General features: G+C 43.0%; 1 protein-coding gene across 2 annotated transcripts in view; it reads left to right on the top strand.

Moving 5' to 3' along the window:
• CCDC69 (coiled-coil domain containing 69) overlaps positions 1-13,753 on the top strand; it is a 36,394-nt gene extending 22,641 nt beyond the window's left edge. For both annotated transcript variants that reach the window (XM_044281168.1, XM_044281167.1), the window contains 8 exons: positions 1,030-1,075; positions 1,408-1,544; positions 3,495-3,582; positions 4,476-4,516; positions 6,127-6,228; positions 9,089-9,208; positions 10,318-10,415; positions 13,290-13,753. In XM_044281168.1, coding sequence (XP_044137103.1) covers positions 1,030-1,075; positions 1,408-1,544; positions 3,495-3,582; positions 4,476-4,516; positions 6,127-6,228; positions 9,089-9,208; positions 10,318-10,415; positions 13,290-13,464 — 807 coding nt within the window. In that variant the 3' untranslated portion in view covers positions 13,465-13,753. The remainder of the gene's footprint in view (positions 1-1,029; positions 1,076-1,407; positions 1,545-3,494; positions 3,583-4,475; positions 4,517-6,126; positions 6,229-9,088; positions 9,209-10,317; positions 10,416-13,289) is intronic.
• The last annotated feature ends 630 nt before the right edge of the window (positions 13,754-14,383 follow it).

Genomic DNA, 14,383 nt, shown 5'->3' with positions numbered 1-14,383 from the left:
TCTGGGTTTTCCAGGATTTTACTATAGATGGCCTATAGCTTGGCAGGGATCTGACACCTCTCGCACTGCCGATCAGCTGTGTAGCGGTTGGAGTTGGTTACTTCAGCACTGCTGTATTCCCAGTGCCGGAGCTACTTCGGAACAGCTGATCTGTGGGGTGTTGGACCCCTGCCGATCAAATACGGATTCCTCCCCCCTCAATAACATATTTATAAGGGATATTTAAACTATTGTAAGGCCACTTTCACGATGGAGTAGTTTTGCATTACTATTTGAACGCCAAAGCCGTGAGTGGGTCCAAACATGGGAGAGGAGCAAATCTTTACGCTGTACTTTTCCTCTGTAGGTACCATTCCTGGCTTTGGCTTACAAGTACTGATGCAAACTAATGACCAAATACTGACCGTGTGAAAGTGGCCCAACACTGAGGTTTGACAGCTATACAGTACTGGTTTATCTGTTGAGCTGAAAAGAAGGCAAGAAGCATCTATAACAGCCCTTCATGTCCGCCCAGCGCTCAGTGAACAGGATGTGGTACTTCTGTATCCTGTTTCACCCCTGGAGGACGGCGTCATCACAGTGCCGTGGTCTGCTACAGAAATGACATCAGCTATTGCGAGTTCAGGCACAATATCAGCTTATGTGTCTGCTCCAATTACTTAAGGAAGTGAATAATAATACGCTGAGAAACAGATTTAACCATTTTGCTGCCAGGGTTTTAGGCACACCTAAAAAACCTGAATTATAACACTTGTGGGCGCCTTTCCCTCTACTGGAATTAATGGAGCTCTCTCAATATTAGAAAAAACTGAGTAAAAACATTCAAGAAAATTATATGGGATTATATACAAAAAAATGTCCTATCATCGTGTCAGGTGACCAATGCTCTTTAAGGTCCATTGATGTTCTGATATCTGGCTTAGTTCAAGTTACATATAGCTTGTGGTGGTGGCATCTAGATTCTCCACATCACATGAATGGAGCTCAATGTAACTACCTGTTGTAAGTCAGTCTTTTTTCTAATTTTAGAGACGTCACAAGGCAAAGAACGAGCAAGAGCTGAATGACGTAAATGGTGAGAACGTTCTGTGCAATCCATTCTTGTACAAGTGACAGGAGATGGTAAAAGAAACCCAATGCAATTATTTAACCCTTTTTCACATGTATGTGCAGAGTGGTGACTGATTAGAAATATCTAGGCAAAGAAATCAGGCAACCCTGGAGAGATCCTGATCAAAGCTGATGTTGGTCCGACATGGGTTACCAATGGATAGTTGACCTGCGTGTGAACATTGTGGGTTCCATGTTCAGCAAATGATTTTGCCTTGGTTGAATAGGTTTGCATGTCCAATGTATAGTCTGTTGGTTTCACCATGGTCTCTTTTCTTTTCTCCACCTAATATATAGATAATGGGACCCAAAAGATCAAGGACAATGAGCAGGAAATTCAAAACCTCCTTCAGAGATTCCAGGAGGAGAAGGTTGCTCTGGAAAAGGCCAACAGCCTCAAGTTGGAAGAGCTGGAATGCGAGGTGAAAGAACAGGTTAGTTGCACTTCAAGCAAGCGTGGGGATCATCCCTAATTGCCTGGCTTTGAAGATGGTGGCCAATCATTCATTTTGCTACAGAAGAAATGTAATATGAGATGTTCGCCATTTAACTGCATGGACGTCTACGTAATGCATGGATGTCCAAGTCTGCCATTGTTGGTAGTTCTCTGCTATTCGCTAGGGTTGAAGGATCCTTCCCTGTGTAGTCCATATGGCATTTCATTATAAGGCAGCCCCTGTAAGTATTTCTGGAGTGGAATACTCTAAAGCAGGGATGGCCAACCTGCGGCTTTCCAGCTGTTGTGTAACTACGATTCCCACCATGCCCTGCTGTAGGCTGATAGCTGTAGGCAGTCTGGGCATGCTGGGAGTTGTAGTTTTGCAACAGCTGGAGAGCCGCAGGTTGGCCATCCCTGCTCTAAAGTTTTCCTAGAGGCTTGTTACACGTGTTTCCTGTAGGTCTTGACTTAAAAGCATTTAGTATTCAGTAAAATTTCCTATTAGGGTACTTTCACACTAGCGTTATTCTTTTCCGGCATTGAGTTCCGTCTTAGGGGCTCTATACCGGAAAAGAACTGATCAGTTTTATCCCTATGCATTCTGAATGGAGAGCAATCTGTTCAGGATGTCTTCAGTTCAGTCTTTTTGACTTTTCAGGACAGAGATAATACCGCAGCATGTTCCGTCCAAAATTCCGGAATACTTGCAATTGAAATGTATTAATGCCGCATCCGGCCCCGAGTGTTCAGGCAAAACGGATCCGGCATTGCGGTCTGCGCATGCTCAGACTGCAAAAAATGTAAAAAAAAAAAAAAAGCCGGATCCGTTTTTCAGGATGACACCGGAGAGACAGATCCGTCAGTTCAATGCATTTGTCATACCGTCTGACAAATGCCATCAGTTTCCATACATTTTGACGGATCCAGCAGGCAGTTTCTCTGCAAGTGTGAAAATACCCTTAAGTATTAAATTCTCCTGTCATCTAGAAAATTGTACCACATCTCTAGTCCCTAAAGGGGTTGTCCAGTGATTTATTTATTTGGATAAAAAATAAAAGAAATAATACCTCCCTGATCCCCCTACCACTCCCGTTCCAATGCATTCTGTACTTTCTGCTCCCTCTTGAGATAGATATATGACCACTGCTGGCAGTCACTCGCTGCAGAGGTCATGGCTTGAGAAAATACCGAACACGTGACCTGTTGGGAGAACTTAAAGGGATTTTCCCATAACCAAGATTTATAATCCATCTACAAGATAGGTGATAACATATGATCACTTGGACAACCACCACCCCAAGAAGTGGGGTCCCCTGTGTAAATTGCATGAAGAATGCATGCATGAACACAGATCCAGTCACGTCTGTGGGAAGTGGTTACACCTGTATTGTCTAGGCAATGCTCTGCGAGCTGAACAGCTTGGACTCCAGACTGATACATTGTAGTAAACCACCAGAGGGATTTGTGCAGCAGATGCTGATGTATTTAGCTCGCAGAGCATAACCTACACCGGATACACCTGTATTGTCTAGTCAATGCTCTGCGAGCTAAACAGCCTGGACTCCAGACTGATGATGTATTTAGCTCACAGAGCATTACCTACACTGGCTGGATACAACTGTATTGTCTAGGCAATGCTCTGCGAGCTGAACAGCCTGGACTCCAGACTGATGATGTATTTAGCTCACAGAGCATTACCTAGACTGGATATATTGTTTTTTGAGATCAGGACTAGGAATGGACGGGTTTGCAGGCTGTGAATGTAAACAAGAATGTTCTCATTCACTGACGGCAAACGTATTTCTTGTCAACTTAGAGTAATTAAAGTATATTGGCTAGTTGTAGAACTTTTCATTCATACAGCAAGTAATAATTAGTATAAAACCAGAAATTGACTGCATTTCAACGTTCCGTGACAAACATTGAGGAATCTTTGGTGTTACAGGCAAAGAGAGATGCAGAAGCAGAGACAGAGCGGCGACTTTCTGAAAAGGCCACAGAGATGAAAGCTGAAATGGATGTGAAAATTGCAGGTGAGGCAAAATATAGTATTTTTTTCAGACTATTAGACATATTTTTAACAGACTGAAAGCAGGTAGGCATGAATAGGCTAGAGCTGCTGTCCAGCTTCACACTGTCCATGTGTCGCCTACAGCAATAATTGTCAAAACGCCCTTTGTTTATCTATACATGCTGCTGTTAGGTGTCATAATTCCCAATAGCTGCTGGCAATCACTTCTGTAATACATGACAATGCAGAAGTATGCTTTTCTCTGTTACACTGACAGTTAAGCCCTCACGTAAGAGCAAACTCAGCCGAGCCTACCAATTTCTGCAGGACTGGCTGACCACCCTACGTGTATGCGACTTTCGAAATCTCACGTACACAGTGCAGAAATTTTCAGCTTGGAAATTGAACTGTGACGTGAATTTAGAAATCCGCATCTTGTCAATTGTTTGTGTGGATTTTCAGTGCAGATTTAACCCTTTGCAATGCAAAGGGTGAGATCTAGGTCAAAGCTGCGTCAAAATCCACAAGTGACGCATGCAGATTTTGGTGCAGAAACACGAAAACCTGCACATTGTGCATGTAGCCTTAAACTTTGTAGCATGCTGCTAGCTGGTATTATGATGTATTAGTCGTATGCACGCTTCCCTTGCCCTCCACCTGCTGATTGACAGGTTTCTCCATATCCACTGTAATAGGGTCTCAAAAGAGGGCATTAGAACGGAGTTGACAGGTTCCCTTTAATCATCTGGGATCATTCACTCCAAGTATATCTATCTAGCGATCACCTCCAACTTTGATTGAGAGACACATAGAATGAGAAATAATAGTACATATGTATTTACTAGTCTTTTATGTTGTGTTTTATATTTGTCTTGGTTTTTGATTAGGAATAACGTTGAGTTTTTTTGGTCACAGAGCTGCAGAAATCCTTTGAGAAAGAAAAGGCCTCACTTACAGTAAGCAGTGAAAAATTATTGTAACATAGACACCCTGTCCTGCCTCACCCGCTGCCGGCCACTCATCGAGGCTGGGAATGCACACTTACTCCACTGTGTCCCCATAGTGCACATACAGGGCCACACATTCCTCCCCTGGATGTGGCAGCCTGTGTCAGGTGAGGTGGTACAGCGTTAGAGGTTTTTCAAGATTTATATGCTGATGACTTGTCCTCATTAGTATCTTATCTGTGGGGGTCTGACTGTCGGGATCCCCACCAATTAGCTGTTTGAGAAGGGATCTGCGCTCACAGTAGCGCTGTGGCCGTCTCGCAGCTTTTCCCTAGGCCGGTGATGTCACGGTCATCGGTCATGTGGCCTAGGCACAGGTCAGCTCCATTGAAGTGAATAGGGCTGATCTGTGATACCAATGTACTGCCCTTGGCTTGGTGAGCTGAGAGAAGGCTGCTGTGCTACTGTGAGCGCCGCTGCCCTCTCAAACAGCTGATCGGCAGGGATCCTGGATGTTGGACCCCCACCGATCAGATACTAATGACCTATTCAGAGGATAGGTCATCAGTAAAAAAAAAAAACTCTCGGAAAACCCCTTTAAATATGCTGTAAATGTCAGTGATGGGCATTGGCGGATTTGGCATTTCTGTCTACCCCCCCAGAACCCCCCCCCCCCCCCCATGTCAGTGTCACACTCTGTCCCTGTTGCACCATTAAGCTCCCAGTGGCCCACTAAGCCCCACTCTCAGCTAAGCACTGTAGCCTGAGCACATCTGCTACTGCTGTACAGCTGGGAAGCTGGCCCTGTCTGCTCCCTTTTTTTTTTTTGCTCTTTAGCCGACCACTTGTGGCCAGCAGGGGGCCCCCTCATCTCTGGGGCCTCAAGCATTTGCATGGTATGTGGGGTGTAAGGCTGGGTTCAGACCTGAGCGTTCGGGATGGAGCGCTCTTTATGCGCGATTGTATGCACTGTTTACAATCGCGGCTCCGGAACAAGCGAACGCCCATTGTCGCGCGTTCCCGCTGAAGTCTATGTACGGGAACGCGCGACAAGACTCCCCAAAGAAGCTCCTGTACTTCTTGGAGCATCGGGCGTTTTACACCGCGATCGTACGCGCTGTAAAACGCTCAGGTGAGAACCATTCCCATAGGGAATCATTGGTTCTTGCCTGTTGAGCGTTTTACAGAGCGTAGGAAAGCGCTGTAAAACGCTCAGGTCTGAACCCAGCCTAAAGTCCACTCCAGTGATGGGACTACCTCCTTTCACCACTTCCCTTCAGACCTACATATCTGTTGCTCAACTACATTTGTAGGAAAATAATGGACTTAAAAAAACGGGAGGAGATCGCTAATGTAAAGGCTGTACCACCACTCTGCTGTGTGCACCATTGTGTTTAAAGTGTCAGCAAGTCCCTGATATGTTATTTCTAATGATTTATTATAACCATATTTGATTCCCTTACATTGCTTTTATTTTTTTTTTCAAATTACAGTCTTCAGAAAAAAAAAAAAATTCTAGTCGCTGATCCTCTGTTAACAACTCCGGGTAGTGACGTGACTGCATACTCGTATGTATTAAATGCACTAATTATTCAATATACTGTATCTGCTCTTTATAGGAAACCATCACTGACCTTAAAAGCCAGTTGGAATCCTTTTTACAAAAAATTCAGCAAAGTGAGGAATCGGCCTTGAAACAAAACTACGAAAGACATATTAAGGTACAAAACCCGAATCATGCCACAATTGGTACCAGCGCAGTTGCCAGTGTGGTACCGTCACCAGTTTGCAGTTATGCTGTTAGCAGTGTAGGGACACATCCTATTGACAAGGGGAAAGATAATTTTCACTTCATATCTTTCCATGAGGAATAACAGAGGAATGGCACAGTGTAGAGTTTGAAGAATAGATGCTCCAGAATTTTGATGAATTTACTTCAGAGGCACAGCAAGCAGCGCTGCATTATTTTTACATAAGTCCATGCTGCATTTCCAATGTAAGTGCACAGTTTAGTCCTCATGCTTGGCAATTCTATGTTCTTCCGATCGGTGGGATTTGTGCTCTGTTTACTCCCCTGCAGTGTGTTACTCATTGATATTCACAGCGTAGTTATTTTAGGTGCACAATGCAGTAATCCTATTCCTTTCATAATCTGTCCGCACTTAGGTGTGTTTTGCATTCCTCGCCTCCCTCTTGTCATGCACATGGAGGCTTAAAGGGCCCAGAGTATATTTTTGGAGCCAGCATTTTTTTTTATAAGGTCAAAAGTTTAAAAATGAAAAGTTCTATTTTTTTTCTCTTTATTTTTTTTTGCCTTATGTAATGTTTACTTGATTCAGCTGTTTGGACGCTGGAACCTATTACATTTCAGTATTCATCATATTGTATGAGTACTCCCAACCTCTTGGCTGAACTGAAACTCCTAATGTAGGCAGCTGTATGCCTATACAGCAGGGACCAGCAACCTTTGGCACTCCAGCTGTTGTAAAACTATAACTCCCAGCATTTCACTTCTGTGAGAGTTCAGAGAACAGCCACGCAAGTGTGCATGATGGGAAGCACATCTATTGTAAATACAATCTTCAACACTGAAATTGCAATGCCAAGAAGGACAAGCCAAAAGGTCACTAAGATCCGCAGATGATCACATTTTTAAGCACTTAGCTCCAATTTGTAGCATGTAGAAGGGGCATAAAAGCCAGATTGGACGCAAAGTTAGTAGTGACTGCTGCACCCAATCCCTGTCCTCAGTATTAGAACACTAAGGATACTGATTGGCTGTAGCAGTCACATCTAATATACCAACATGTCACCACTGCGGCTTGTAAACAAGCAGCGGCAGAAGGACCGGAGCAGTGCCACAGAAAAACAGTGCCAGAGAAAGGGGTGAGTATAGCATCATTTTTATTTTGGGCTATTGTAGGGCTTGGCCAAGATTTTTTATTATCTTGGTCAACCCTTCAATACAGAGCTTCAAATTCAAAGCATAGACCTAGAGTTAGAGGATTGTAAGCTCTTGCGAGCAGGGCTGTCACTTCTAGCATTTGATTTGTGTGTTAGTGTTTAACACTGTGATGTCTGATTTAGTTTGTACATGTACCCTTTGAATAGGAAAGTACTGCAGAATGTTATTATAAGATACAGTTCTGCTGCCTGCAGCCATCACGTGGGGAAGCTTACTGTTTATATGTTTTAATGTTACAGTATAATGAAATCCAGACATAAAGCGCCCTCTAGTGGTGGATGCACACAATCAGAATCCTATAATTCAAAGGGGATTTCCAGGACTTTCCTATTGATGACATATCCTAATGATAAATCATCAATATGGGTCTGACTCTTGGCATCCAAAGTGAATAGCTGTTTCCAGTAGCTGCAGCACCAAACCCAAGCACAAGAATACACAGCTTTGCACACGGTCTAGTGGCTGTATCTGATTACTACAGTGCTGCTCCCACGGACTTGAGAGAAGCGCTGCAGTGTGCAGAGATAAGTACTGGAAAGCCTCAGTAAAGGGGTTGTCCAGCCTTGAAGCAGACAGCCCCTGGAGTCCTAACCTCTACCCCCAACATAAAAAAAAAACACTCACCTGACCGCAATCCAAACGCTGTTACATTCCTGGATTCTTCCGGTCCCCACGGGATCAGGAAATGGCTTGGTCCAGTGACCACTGTAGCCAGTCACAGGTCTCAGCAGTCACATCAGCTTGAATGATACATCACAGCCAATGGGCACAGGTTGGGACTTAAGGAGTTGTTGGCTCCAAGCCTGGACAACCCCTTTAACAATACGGTTGGACAGGGGATTTGACCCTCTGCATCAGGTATCATTATGTAAAAATACATCCTATATTAGGAAATTAATCAGCATAGAATTATGGTTCTTTAAAGGGGGTTTTCCAGGTTTTTAATATTAATGACCTATCCTCAGAAATGGTCATCAATATCTGATCAGAGGGGTCCGACTCCTGGCACCCCTACTGATCAGCTGTTTGAAGGACAGCCTCTTCCTAGACCTATGATGTCACATTCATCAGTCACATGTCCTAGGCTCAGCTCCGTCCCATTTAAGTGAATGGGCCTGAGCTGCAATACCAGGCCCAGCTGCTATAGAATGGATGCCGTTGCACTTGGTAAGCTATGAGGAGGACGCAGCGCTCATTAGAGTTCTGTGGCCTCTTCAAACAGCTGATCATTGGGGATGCTTGGTGTTGGACCCCAATCGATCAGAAATTGGTGATCTATCCTGAGGATAGGTCATCAACATAGAAGACTCGGAAAACCCCTTTAAATGACTTGCTGATAAAATGTGGAGTTTCACTTTATGGATACCATGTACAGTGCAGGACTGGTAGCATTGGGGAATTTGAATGTCCCCATACGCTGGAGCCTCACTTCTGCTATGGCAGCCAGTTAGATGTCTGCCAGCTATAAGTTTGCAGCAGAGTTATACAAGAATTAGCTTGTCATTTAAATTCCAGTACATTGTGCTATTTAGAATACTTGTATACGTATTTCAGCCATTAAGGTCAATGCTTTACCTTTGTTCTCCAATGATATCACCTTTATGGTATTTACTAAGGATTATGGCAGCCCTGGTGAGTTCTGGGAACAAGAACTGCACAGCTTATACTTTGTCATTGAAATGAAGAGCAGCCTGAACAAGGAAAAAGACAAGAAGCTACTGAACCAGCAAGTCATGGTGAGATATATCCTATACTGACCTCCTAATGCACTATTATGATGCATGCAGGGGTGCACCACCAATGAGGCCAGGTGAGGCAATCACCAGGTGGGGGCAAGAGGGGGGCAGCAGAAGGGCCATGGGCTGAAGGGAAGGGGTTAGGTTAAGAAATTGGCATTAGGGAGGGACGGGCACAGTTTCAGTTTTCGCCTCAAGCAGCAGAAAGGCTAGGTGCACCCCTGAATGCATACACATAATGCCGTGCAACTGAGTGATTCAAAATCTCTGCTTGGGAAAGTGAATTGAACCTGACTGTTTGCCATGCACTTGTCCGAGCATGCATGTGTCTTGAATGGGGAGAGGGGAGGAAGCAATTACTAGAAATAGTACTCTGATGGTGGTTTATCTCCATGAGAACAAATGCTTCTGGCAAGGGCCCTATTAGACTGCCAATGTTCAAGCATTGTGAGCTCCAATGGATGATAAATCCATTGGCACTTGTTTGCACTGGCTTGATTACACAGGCTGAATCAAACTAAATGTGGGAGGAACAATTGTTACCGCAGTTGTCCCTCCCTTATTCAGTTCTGTTAATTCGCAGCAGTACATTTTTGATTATACAGGCCAGTTATCGGGAACGAGCAATTGAGCTCTGCGTCAGGAGGCCCTCATACATATCATAGTGATAATTGCTTTGCAAATCATGGTTCCTGTGGAAAATATAACTTTGTTTAATTTCTGGAATCTGCGAGCTGCATTCAGACAGACTTAATATAGGCATAAGACACAGACCATCATGTGAATTGAACTTAGGTCACCATAGAATCCAATGATGTCCATTTGAATGAGGCCTTATGCTATATATAAAGTTGAATTGGACCACTATTGTGCCAGATGATCCTCAGGTGGGCCAATGGTTCCTAAAGGTCTTGCAGAAGGCCACCCAATCTAAAACAAACATTGTAGCCAATCAGTTGTTGCTAGGAGCAATTATTGCTGAATTTCTATAGGATCCAGTGATAAGTTGATGTGTTCTGTATAGATGGGGCAGACCATGAGCATGGTTTTATCTGGTGGGTCCAAGAAAACCTAATTTATAACTCGTCAATTCTATCTGTTTTTGGCAGATGGAGAGAATCCTTACACTGGAGGAGAAAGTGAAGATGCTCCAGCAGGAGAATGAAGCCCTTCAAGAACAGACACATAATCACTCCACCATCACGATGTGAGCTCTGCATTGAATTGTATTACATACATTTCAGCTTTGCATTGTTAGATTTCTGTCCAGGAGTTTTGCATATTCAGGACCACAAAAATCTCTCAATTAAATTGAATATATTAATAAATCCTTCCCACAATTCTTTGCTTTCCAAAAAATACATGATACATATGTGGCTGTATGGAGCTACCATTAGAGGAAGCAGGTGGATTTATATATCTTTTCCTGCCTGGGTTTTATGTCATATGTCCTTGCAGAATGGCAATTCAGTAGCCCAGAATGTACCTGGTATGTCCTTGCTGCTGATGGCTTGTTTTAAAGTTGGCAATCTCAGATTTAAAACAGGATCAAGATCAAGGCTCTATCCATGACACACCTTAAGTAAGTTAGAGCCATTAGAGTTGGGTCTCAGTGAAAACTGCTTATATCTGCAGCTTTCATTCCTGACCTGATTTCTAATTGCTCTGTCTCACAATTTATCTCAGAACCTCAATCTTGGTCTCTTGGTCTTGTTTTAAAGGTGAGACTGTGAAACCTGGCATGGATTTATATCTTTTACACAGCTTAGCCAGCCTGGAGAAGATGTGGGGGGGGGGGGGGGTGCAGTGGGAGAGTGCTTCCAGGCTGCACAGAGGAGAGTTACTGAACATGTCCCCTGAGGGAGGATAACATGGACTTCTTTGCATGTTATCAGTCCCCCTTTTGCCATCATTTAGAAAGCATACTTGTTATCTGATTGTCACATATGGGTGGTCAGTTTTCCCCCCCCTAATTAGACGGTTTATTGACATTATGATCCAGGCATTTACGAGCGTCCAGATCACAGCACCAAATAAATTGCACCAAACACAGGAGTTTTACATGCTCAGGACCACAAAAATCTCTCAATTCATATGAATATATTAATAAATCCTTCCCACAGCAATGCTCGGCTTCTCACAAAGTTCTAAACACACAAGCATAATAATAATTCCGTTATAAACTGTCCCTGTTTTTTGTCCATAGCCTATCTTTTAGGTTTACAATATGCTGATGGCTTCTTAAGAGATCCTGGCTGCAATAATAGCAATAACGATTATCACTAATGATAAATATCTGTAATATGAAAAAAAAATATTAATCGGTCAGAAAATACATTTTTGCTCACTGACTGTTGCCATAAAAAATATTTTTCAATTACTTCAGCTTTCCTTATTTTTTTCTTTTCAAGCAGCAGTATTCAGACACTTTTCAGACAGGTGTAATAGGGGATTTTTTGTGACCATATTAGGGGTGCATAACCCAGACCTCCCGCAGTTTGTCAGAACCAAAAGTAGGGCACTGACAATTCATTTCCTGATGAACTACAGTAGGTTCAAGTGCCATGTTGATAATACGGGAGTAATAAAACATCTATTTTGTACCCGACTGAAAACGACTTGTATTTTGGATTTTTGTAGCACATACAGCATGTAGACTTGTGTGGTATGTATGAACTCTTCATATCTTACAGATTTTTGCAGACTATACTTTACCAGCATATGGTGTCATGATCACGTACGTATGCAACATAACGGGCCACGAGGGGCACTCTGGCATTCACAGCACCCGTGACCTTGGATGTGACTGTAGGGTGGGACTCTGTCCCCATTCTCTACTAAGATAGAAGTGAACCCCCAAACACATCCACACATCCACACACAACGCTGTCACCATTCGTCATTACGGCCAAAGAAATACCCTGGTTACAGGTGCACAGCATTCACAGGAACGCCATGCGTTCTAACATGCGACAGAGAAACCAGCACACTGCCCTTCAATGGTAACACAGCAAAGTGGTACTTAGAGGGCATGGCAGAAAGAATGACTTATTAAATTTAAGATTTTTTTAAACAAAAATGTACAGTGATAAAAGGTTACAGAAAGATGACAAAAAAGGACAGAAATAAAAGGGATAAAATAATGAATTGCACACCAATTAGATCAGCGATTAGATTAGTGGGCGCCATAGCCACCGGGTGCCTGCTGTTTTAACCCACACACATTAACCTCTCAGATGACATGGTCACATGTGACGTTACGGGTCCGTTTGAAGAGCGATGGTAGTCTATATAAGGTTATTCACACAGCAGTTTTTTTGACAGCCAGTGAATAACGTACGTCAAAAAATAGAACCTGTTCTATTTTGTCCTGACCAACAGCCCCCATACATTCCTTCCCGATACTCTGCTGCTCGTTCAGTGTGGGTTAAGCCCTGTATTTACCGTACATACAGAGATCACCTCCACAGTATGAGATCGAGGGATAGCTATTGCGATTGCTTGTCCTCATACAGCTGTATTGTCTAAACAGCGACCCATAATTAATGTGCCTGTACTAATTAATCATTTAACCATTTACACGTGCAGATCATCAGGAACAAGCGTTCCCAATAATCTGCCAGATTTATCTGAATGTGTAAATCCACCTATAGAAATGCATAGGTTTTTAAAGGAACTGTATAAGCAAAGCTTTAGGAAATTTTTAATCAAAGACCTAATGCAAATTTACGTTATGTTTCATCCCAGATGGATTGGTACAACATAAATTAATTGTGAAGGCGGACATAGCCTTTCTACTCAACTATGCATTGTGCTCCACCTAGTGGCAACTCCTGGACACTGCTCTGAAGCAGGAGAAGCAATTTGGTGCAAGGCACCATTCTCACCTTGGGCCTCATGAAAGTTGTTAGGCCTGTCTCCAAGTTTTGTTTCCTTGTTAGAGCCAGTTTTGCCCAATTTTCTAATTCTGGTATTGTAAAAATCCACATTATATTGAATTTCTGTGCTGGATTATTAGATTTATTGACGTTCAAATGTAACTATGTTAAGAATTAATGCCGCCACCTCTGTTGTATTTCAGGTGCTTGACTGAGGAGCTTCTAAGCAATAAGGCTGCCCTGGAGAAGGAAATACAGCTCCGGGAACAGCTTCAACATGATAAAGAGCAACACGTGTACCGGGCAGTCAGCGGAGACCCGTCCTTGCCATTCTCATTGTCTATTTCCTCACAGGATGTGGCTGTTTTGGTGACTTAGACCAAAGACCAATAAAAACTAATGGACAAATTGTTTAAGCATTGTTTTATACTGAGAAGCTGAACTGGCCTGATCCAAGGATTGCCGTCTCTTCTGGATGGAGCCAGATGTTGGATTTTATTTATTACTTTTAATTATATAATCAATAAACCCAGTTCTTGTCACTGGTGTCCATAACTAAATGAGTGCTTCACCCCCCCCACCACTCGTAATCTTCCTTCTTGTTACCCTGTCACTAATCCGGAACCGAAGAACACGACTGTCATTAAACTCTAGATTTTTACTTCTCTTTATTGTTGTTGTTGTGGCCACCATCGGTCAACATTGCTTTTACCATACTACATAAAAGGGAAGTCAAGCCAAAGTGGTCTTCTAATGCGTGAAAGATACATGACAGAAGATCACAGTGGTGAAGTCAGTCTCGGCCTACAATTTGTCTGTAGAATGAAGGGGCTTTATACAATGCTAATACCCTTTTGCACTTGTGTCAGGTTTCTGGTGCCACAAATCTGTTAACAGTGCCCTCACAGGGGTTTAAGCATTATATAAAGGGCTTTCATTCCAGAAATTAAGATCAGACTTCACCAATGTTGTCTCCTTGTACATATAGGGGGAGATTTATCAAAATTGGTGTAGTTGCCTCTAGCAACCAATTATATTACACCTTTCATTTTCACAGAAATGAAAGGTGGATTCTGATTGGTTACTAAGGACAATTTAGCCAGTTTTCCTTTATACCAATTTTGATAAATCTCCCCTTATTATCTGCAATATAGCAAAAGATAATTTTTTATTATCCCCATTGTGGGACAGACAAAGTTACTGCCTCTCAAAGCTTACCTTATGAAAATGGACATGGGTGTAACTATAGCCATAGCACTCGCTATGGGGTCCAGAGGTTAGGGGGCCCAATCAGGTG

Source organism: Bufo gargarizans, chromosome 2 (assembly GCF_014858855.1).
Source record: "Bufo gargarizans isolate SCDJY-AF-19 chromosome 2, ASM1485885v1, whole genome shotgun sequence".
Classification (NCBI taxonomy): Eukaryota; Metazoa; Chordata; class Amphibia; order Anura; family Bufonidae; genus Bufo; species Bufo gargarizans.
Note: the sequence above shows the minus strand (reverse complement) of the source record. Positions and strands in the feature narration are given on the sequence as shown.